The sequence below is a fragment of the Bombus bifarius genome, unplaced genomic scaffold, assembly GCF_011952205.1.
Source record: "Bombus bifarius isolate JDL3187 unplaced genomic scaffold, Bbif_JDL3187 scf7180000008008, whole genome shotgun sequence".
NCBI classification, from domain to species: domain Eukaryota; kingdom Metazoa; phylum Arthropoda; class Insecta; order Hymenoptera; family Apidae; genus Bombus; species Bombus bifarius.
This window is the reverse complement of record NW_022884386.1, coordinates 4922555-4930703: the sequence shown is the minus strand read 5'-3', so window position 1 is coordinate 4930703 and position 8149 is coordinate 4922555. Positions and strand designations below refer to the sequence as shown.

General features: G+C 35.1%; 3 protein-coding genes across 5 annotated transcripts; 1 reads left to right on the top strand and 2 right to left on the bottom strand.

The window, feature by feature from the left end:
* Positions 1-2879: 2879 nt before the first annotated feature.
* Positions 2880-4246, bottom strand: LOC117206781 (RING-box protein 1A). 2 transcript variants are annotated; one of them, XM_033446403.1, is made up of 5 exons: positions 4066-4225; positions 3872-3899; positions 3636-3757; positions 3438-3523; positions 2880-3274 (listed from the first exon to the last, which is right to left on the bottom strand). In XM_033446403.1, exons 1-5 carry the CDS (start codon positions 4156-4158, stop codon positions 3262-3264), a joined length of 342 nt encoding a protein of 113 aa, XP_033302294.1. In that variant the 5' UTR covers positions 4159-4225; the 3' UTR covers positions 2880-3261. The 2 variants fall into 2 exon arrangements, with proteins under 2 accessions (XP_033302294.1, XP_033302295.1); XM_033446404.1 differs by lacking the exon at positions 3438-3523 and having other exon boundaries at positions 4066-4246.
* Positions 4247-4359: 113 nt separating this feature from the next.
* On the top strand, positions 4360-5459 carry LOC117206780 (vacuolar-sorting protein SNF8). Its single transcript, XM_033446401.1, has one exon. It carries the CDS (start codon positions 4580-4582, stop codon positions 5333-5335), a length of 756 nt encoding a protein of 251 aa, XP_033302292.1. The 5' UTR covers positions 4360-4579; the 3' UTR covers positions 5336-5459.
* LOC117206778 (sodium channel and clathrin linker 1-like) lies at positions 5290-7961 on the bottom strand. Of its 2 annotated transcripts, none has more exons than XM_033446398.1 (7): positions 7762-7961; positions 7604-7679; positions 7051-7531; positions 6002-6986; positions 5813-5941; positions 5585-5746; positions 5290-5519 (listed from the first exon to the last, which is right to left on the bottom strand). In XM_033446398.1, exons 1-7 carry the CDS (start codon positions 7797-7799, stop codon positions 5492-5494), a joined length of 1899 nt encoding a protein of 632 aa, XP_033302289.1. In that variant the 5' UTR covers positions 7800-7961; the 3' UTR covers positions 5290-5491. The 2 variants fall into 2 exon arrangements, with proteins under 2 accessions (XP_033302289.1, XP_033302290.1); XM_033446399.1 differs by having other exon boundaries at positions 7604-7676.
* Between the last annotated feature and the right edge of the window lie 188 nt (positions 7962-8149).

The window sequence follows — 8149 nt, the reverse complement described above, 5'->3', positions numbered from 1 at the left end:
GGAAACGTGAAATCTTAGATTTGCCCGGCTTTCGTTGGATATCCTGAACTACGTAAAAAATACTCGCACGAATTTTTAGGAATTTTTAGGATCGACAGGTCGGAAGCGGAACGAATGAAATTCGTAGGACAATCTAGCGCCATAGGTCGTAATCCATTTACCTAATTTAATTGGCAGTAGAATTTAAAGTTGCACCATAAGCGGTGACCGTAATTGTCGTATAACGAGTCATCTATTAACGATAATAGTTATTATCGGACTGAATCGGCCACGCAACGAGAATATCGATTATTATTAACGACGAGATTATTTATAGCGGGGACACCTTGAAAGCGAAATAATCAAGGACTGTGTGAATTTGCATTTAACATTCGATGAATACGAAACGTTTCGCGCGAGTTTGACCGTTTGCGCGATAATTCTTGGACGAGGCACGATGCTCCTTGTATCGGTCACGGAAAAATCTTGCAATTTATCGGCTCCTGTCCTGTAACTCCCGTCGATTCGAAAGTCCACGTTGGCAGAAAGGAACCAAGCGTGGAAAAGGAAGAAAAGGCGATGCGACAACGACGGGACCAGGAAACCTTGATATATCCTCCAAACACAAGAAGAGAGAACGTCTTGGCGGATTTATCGGAACAGCAGATAATGGATGGTCTCCCAGCAGGGGAACTTTTTTGAATAATATAACGTACAACTAGCGGAAATGCTTCGATTTTATGGCGAATTGAAATACGCTTATACCTTTTCCTCTTTGTCCTTTTCTCCGGTAAATACTGCAATAAAATAATCGCCCGCCGAAAGGAATAGCCTCTTGTTGTCGCCCACGGCCATCAGCGGAGGACCGAAAACGTATCGACACGTGAAATCATTAAACGTTCGAAATAAAATTATCTCGGCGAGAGCGGAGCGTAAAGGAGCCATGCGAAGGGTCAGCGGCGATTCTCTTTCTCGACCCAATTACACGAGGCTTTAATGAATTTTCGATATGGTCGTAGCTGCCCGCTACGACGCGTTGATAAAAAGAATGAGGAAAAACAAGTAAACTATTCGGTCGCTGTCGATGTAACTGAAATAAGGAGAAACAGCGTGAAGATGGAGAGGGAGGGGTAGACTTTGACGAAAAGATATGACAGTGGTATTGAGTGGAACGACTCTACCCGACAAATACCACTGGCGGAGGTCGTCGATTGGACGATCCTCGGGAATGTATTTAATTCGATTGGACTCTGCCTCCATCTGGACGAGACAAGAGAGAAGAAGGGAGGGTAACTCGCAGCAAGGACGAGGGAACCTCTGTTTCCGGCGGAAATGAGACCTTCGCGACTCGTACTCCCATCCTCCGCTACCAATTTTGCCTCCTCCTGAACGCTTTCTCGAACCTCTTCGATCAGCCTATGGCCGTTTCCCTAACCGAGCTATCTATCTATCGCTCTCTATCTCGAGGGTGAGAATGCAAATCGTATTTATATTGTATCTCACGCGACCAGCTAAATATTTCAAGCAGCCATAGTTAGCCGCGTTTCGTGCGAAACTTGCTCTCTGGAAATCATTGAAATCCGCTTGCCGAATTACCCGCGTTTCCCGCTCTTTCCAGCTGCCTCGTCCCTCATCCATCCCGATCCGTCCCTTTCCACGTTTCGCTCTCTTTCAAATATTTAAATTATAAATATTTACCGATGTCGCGAAACTCTAGTTTCTGACCGAAACGTGCGACTGAAAGCAGACGTTGTAATTTGACAGCGATATTATCATTATTGAACGACCGTTTATTGCGATTTATTGAAATACATGGCCGTGCGTCGGGCAAATTGGAACTTAAACAAATCCCATTTCTACGATGATACCGTGTTTTCTATTATAGCAGTGACTGCGTAGGAGAGTAGGAATGGTAAGCTTAGTAAAAATAAAAAAGACATTAGCGGAAGAAGAAAAAGGAAAAAAAGAAGGAAGGTGAGACGAGGTAAAGTCGGAGCCGGAAAGACTTACTAATGCTCCGTCGCAGCTCTGCTGAATGTCGCTTGGTCTCCATGGATGTAATTTTCACTGTATGCCCGGATTAGAAGCCAGCTCGTCGGAGGCTCCTCCACGGTATGCCGCTTGATAAGTATTGCCCCATACCTCTTGAATACACTAGAACTGGAAAAGGGATTCGAGATGATCTCAAAGCGGTCGATTGGCCTCGACGTGACGTTACGGGTCACGGAGATAGGCAGCTGTTATGTCTCATTAAAAATCCAGGTGCTATAATAGCGCGGATTAATGATAAGAGCATAAAGGCAGGAGAATCATGTAGGTTGTCAGAACGTAAAAGCTATTATTACGATACCTGTCGTTGCCATTTCGATGAGATTGAGTTTACTTAACGTCTCGAGAGAAAAATATCCATCAATCTTTCCAAAGAAGTAGATCTTAAGAAACCAATACTTGATACGCATACTTTTATATATAAATTTATCTATATTTAACACGCGTGTACACAATTTTTGCGACACGGTCAATGTAAAGGATATTTTACCTAAAGATATTGAAACATCTTTCTTATAGGTCTTGTGTGTGTCGGTGAAACCAATATCTATTTAAAGTAAAAAAATTGCTGATCGAAAGAGTGGATTACGTGAATTCACCGTTCTTGAGAAGGGCAAGGACAAAACTTTTGCTAGATGGTATTTCTTACAATCAGATAAGCGGATCATTGGAAAATTCGGTAAAAAAATAATCCTAGGGAAAAATGCACCGGCGTAAGATACTTCTATATCTCTGTATTCGGCTCTTTAACTCCAAATGATGCTGTGAAAAAAAAATGTAAAATTATAGTTGTGTGTAGAGGTAGAGGTGTGCTTTTTAATGAAACGATGTGAAAAAATATATGGACTAAATAATTATTTAATTTATTTTCCTTTATTTATGTTCTTAGGACTAAGAAGTACATTGTCATATAATGCATAACGGATAAGATAAGAAACTTTCAATAGCTCATAGTTTTAGTATTCGCTGTTTTAACTCAATAGATAGATCATTATAAAGTTGATACTGCTGGTGCAATAATGTTTTAATCACGTTGTGTTTCAAGCAAATTTGTAATTTATTTTCCTTGCCAAAAGCACTGCGATGACGCTTGTAGATATGCCGCCGATTTTTTTTTTTATGATGCTGTTACGTCGATTATTTAAATGTCTTTTATTCACATATGTAGTTAAACTTGCATCGGCTTTGGCATTCTGGAGGGTTCGGATGTTCGTGGTAGTTGAACACACTCAGCTAATGACCGTATCTAAAATAAATATAACAGTTGCATGTCGCAGTTAGTATATATATAAAACAGAAAAGTTATACAAAATATATGAACATTTTTTGTGCTTCTTCTACAAACACACAATTTTCAAAAGCTTTAAGAAGCCTGTTGTGTATTGTTGTTTGTTGTAAATTGTACTCACTTTTGGAACTCCCACTCTCGATTATCAAGTGGACAAACTTGTCGAGTCTTCAACCAACGTGAGATGCAATGGAAATGGAATGCATGCTATGCGAAAAAAAAGTGTAAAAAATTAAAATAAAAAAGTTAAAATATTTTACTTCTGCTGTTGATACTAAATGTGTATTGTAACAAAATGCTATAACGATAAAATGCATACATTGCATACACCCCAAGCTACGGTACATTCTTCGCTAGTAGCTGACGCTTGATTTGCTTGACATTCAATACATAAATCCATTATATGATTGCGGCAGATCGCGCAATTATCTACTACAATATCTGTAAAATAATAAATTTTATAATTATTGGAAAAATCTTGCGACATAGGTATTAAATTAACCATATTATTTTTTACAATAAATTATATATATAATGTAATTTTCGAATACGTACCCCACGCCCAAAGGGCCACAGCATTCCACTGTAATATAAAATTTCGTATTTTCAATTAAATATTACAGATAAACCATGCGAATATAATAAAAATGACAACGCAAAAATGAGGTTAGAATTCGTGGATTAATTTCTTAAAACTTTTTAAATTTATAGGAGATTTATGAAATATTTTCCTAATTTCTTTGTCTCACCTTTTTTACTTCGAAACGTTTTTTCTCTCCTTTACTACTACTCGAAGTTGGTAAATCACTTTCTTCATCATCAATTTCCATTGCCGACGCCATATTTAAATTTTGATGTCTGAAGCCAACTGATACCTGACACCTTGTGTAAGAGATTCGAAGTACAATGTATAGGCGATACGAAGGCACGAATCTGTACGAATGTATTTACAAGTTACAAGTTTTTTCAATTATTTAACATTTTGTGCGCGTCATAAATTGTCATATTGTATAAACATCAATACCTTCATTTCGTATTGAAAACAATGTTTAGGAATCAAAGTATCTATTGTAGAAACGACATATAGTACTATGTCATTGTATCGACATTAGGTTATGTTTTTGAAGAGGACCTAATGCATGAAGGAACATGACAGTTACTTCGACCATTTAATAACTAGATAAGACCATTTTAATTTTGTTTCGGTGTAATTTCTAATCCGTACTTTTGTAATTCGTAACACAGTATAAAATATATTGCACGATGAGGCGAAAGGCAGGCGTTGGTGCTATTCAAAAACAAAAGCTGGAGCGAGAAAAATATAGAGATAAGGGAACTGAGATTCAAGAAAATCAGTTTGAGCAAATGACAAAGCATATGGAAACATTTCGCGTGAATTTAGAAGAATTCGCCTCAAAGTATAAAAATGAAATTAAGAAGAATGCACGCTTTCGGCGGCAATTTACTGAAATGTGTGCATCAATAGGTGTAGATCCTTTGGCCTCGGGTAAAGGATTTTGGTCAGTTCTTGGCATAGGAGATTTTTATTATGAACTTGCTGTTCAAATTGTCGAAGTTTGTATGGCTACAAATTATAAAAATGGTGGATTGATATCATTGGACGAACTTAGGACAAGATTGATACAAGCCAGAGGCCGTAGGAAAGAACACCAAGAGATCTCAAATGAGGACTTATTAGCCGCAGCCAAAAAATTACGAATTTTTGGAAATGGATTTTCTATTGTTCCAATTGGACGTGGCAAGCATTTAGTACAATCTATTCCTGGTGAATTGAGTATGGACCATACTGCTGTGTTGCAGCAAGCTAGTTTATCTGGAAATGCATATATTTCAAGAAATATGCTGTGCAAGGAGTTAAAATGGGAACCAGATAGAACGCAAAAAGCCTTGGACCACATGGTAAAAGAGGGACTGGCATGGTTAGACGAACAAGGTGAAAATGAAACATTATATTGGTTTCCTAGTTTATTTACAGCCTGCATTGTATCTAAAGAGTAAGCACAATATTGACTTTACTATATATAGATAGACAGTGTTTAAAAAAAGGATATCTGTAGCATAAAATGTATTTTTATTGTGAATAAATTTACATATTCCTGTAATATGTACATGATGAAACATCCATTATAAAATTCTTGTAGATGCAGAAAAATATCACTTAATTTCATTTGGTTCATTAAATCTAAAACAAAATATCCATAGTTAGTCCAAAATATCTTATATTACATGAATACAGTAAATACAGACTTCTGTATATCCTCAATTGCATGTTGTGCCAATTGTTGTTTGCAAGTTAATAATTCTCTATTTAATTCGTTATTTTCCTTCTGTAAGAAATTTATCTTTCCCCTGAGTTCTTTAGATTTCCCTTGAAATTTAACTGTCAAAGATTTTGCTTCATCCCTCCATCTAAAATGTAAAATAACATAATGATACAGATAATTTCTCATTTACATCTGGAAAAAGTTTATGTACTTTTTACTTAATTTTTGGTGAACTTGAACGTGATTGATTAACTCCTTTGTTTTTCTATCAAATTTCTCTTGCAATTTATTCATATAATCTGATAATGCAGACTGACAACAATGACATTTGTTTTCAACTCTGTAATAGAAATATTTTTTATAATATCGCTTGACTTAATAAATATTTGTATTTACTTACGTAATATCAAAGCTAGGCTTATTTTTGACATATGGATTTATTCCATCAGTAATGTCATCTCTAAATTTAGTTTCCTTTATACAAGTTGCTTTATGAAGATTAACTTCAAGTTCTTGAATTTTATTTTCAAGAGAGTGCCTTTCATTATCTCTTTTCTGTATTTCATACTCAAAATCATGTTTCAATGACTTTAATTGCAATACAAGATTTTCTTTATCACCTAATGTTTTAGCTAATTGATTCTCTAAATCCGAATATTGTTTCATTATATCTTTATTTTTATGATCAGCTTTATTCATCTGATCTTGTATGTTACTAGTTTGCTGTTCCTCTAACTTCTGTAATTTATCATTTGAAGTACCCAGCTTACTCTCAAGAACAATAATTTTTTCTCTTAATTGCTTAATTTCCATATCATATTTATTTTTAGCTATTGTTTCATCGTATACTTGTAACTGAAGTTCCATACGTTTGGCTTTTTGTTCATATTCTAATACTTTCACATTTAAATCTCTACGTATTTTGTTTGATTCTTCTTCAGTAAATTTCAATTCTCTCTGAGCTTTTTCTGCTACTGTTATTTTTGCCTTTAGTTCTGCCTTAAGTTCATTGATCTCTGTTAGATACCTTTTTGTATTTAACTCAATCTCATCTCTTGTTTTTTTATTCAACTCTTGTATTTTTACATCATATTCATTACCTATTACATTTAGTCTCTGTTCTAATCTGGCTTTTTCTTCCAATACAAGAGTTTCACGACGAAGCACCAAATCCTTTTCTCTAACTGCAGATTCTATCAATTCAATAACTTCTCCCATCTTAGTCTTTGTTTCCTTGTCTCTTTCCATTACGTTTGCAGCATATGTTTTAACTTCATTCAACTGTTTTTCTAATTCTAATTTTGCTTGTACCATTTTATTGGTTTCTGTTTTGGCATAAGCTAATTCCTGTTTTAACGTTTCTATCGTCAGCTGGTTATTCCTGTCTTTTTAAAAAATAAAAATAATGTCTCTATTTGTTATTGCAAATTATAAATAGATGTTACTGACCTTTATCATGGGCGCTCATTTCAAGATCTTTATATTTTTCCAAAAGTTTATCCTTTTCATTAGTCAAACTGCTAATTTTTTCTTTACTACTTTCATACAGTGTTTGATGTTTGATAAAATTATCTTTGGCCAACGCAAGTTTTTCCTCTAACATTCTAATAGCTTCCGAGTAACTTTCCTTAATAGCATTTGTTTGTTCTTGATGAAATTTTGTCCCTTTCCCATACACATGAAATCCTTTTAATTGATCTTCCAAGGCACTTACAGTATCCAGGGAAATATGCCATAGTTGCAAAGCTGAATCTTTTTCTGTTTCTAACAGCTTAATACGTTCTTGTAAATTTTTTATTTCCTTTTTATGTGCATCTTTGTCATCACATTCTTCTAAATGAATACGATTCAGGGATTCTTTTATATCGGTAACCTTTTGATTCTCATTTCGCAGAATTTCTAATTCAACTCGCATATTGTATTGTTCTGTCTAGAAAGTGGATATATAACAAATATTTTTAGGTGCATATATACAATGTTTTAATTTGTACAAACGGTATACCTTGCATAAGTGCAAATCTCGTTTGAGGTCCTCCACAATTTCATATTGTTCTTCGAGCAACGTATCCCGCTCGCTGCTATTGATAAAAAAAACTTACCAAATATATTTATCATAAATAAAACAAAGAATACAGGAAGATATATAACCTTAAAGCTAACCTTTGTTTCCGAGCATCATCGTGTTCTGTATCGAGCATTTTATCGCTAGAATGATTTATGTTTCGCAATATTATGTTGCGTCAAGGAACATGATGAAAGATATATTGTACGTTTAATTTACATTTGCAATGTTTCGGGAGATATTTCAAGCAACATCATTGAAGCCGGACGCGTAAACATCAACAATGTTTCATTTTACCGATAGCGCACAAATGCATGCATTCAACAGGATGGTCGATAATAGTACATAAAATGTTAATATCCTGCAGTATATTTAAAGCATTGCAATAAAATCATACATTAAAATTCCAAATTCATGTGATTGTCCGTAAAACTTTCTCTGTTATAAAATACAAAACATGATGTGCAAGCAGATGATATAATACCG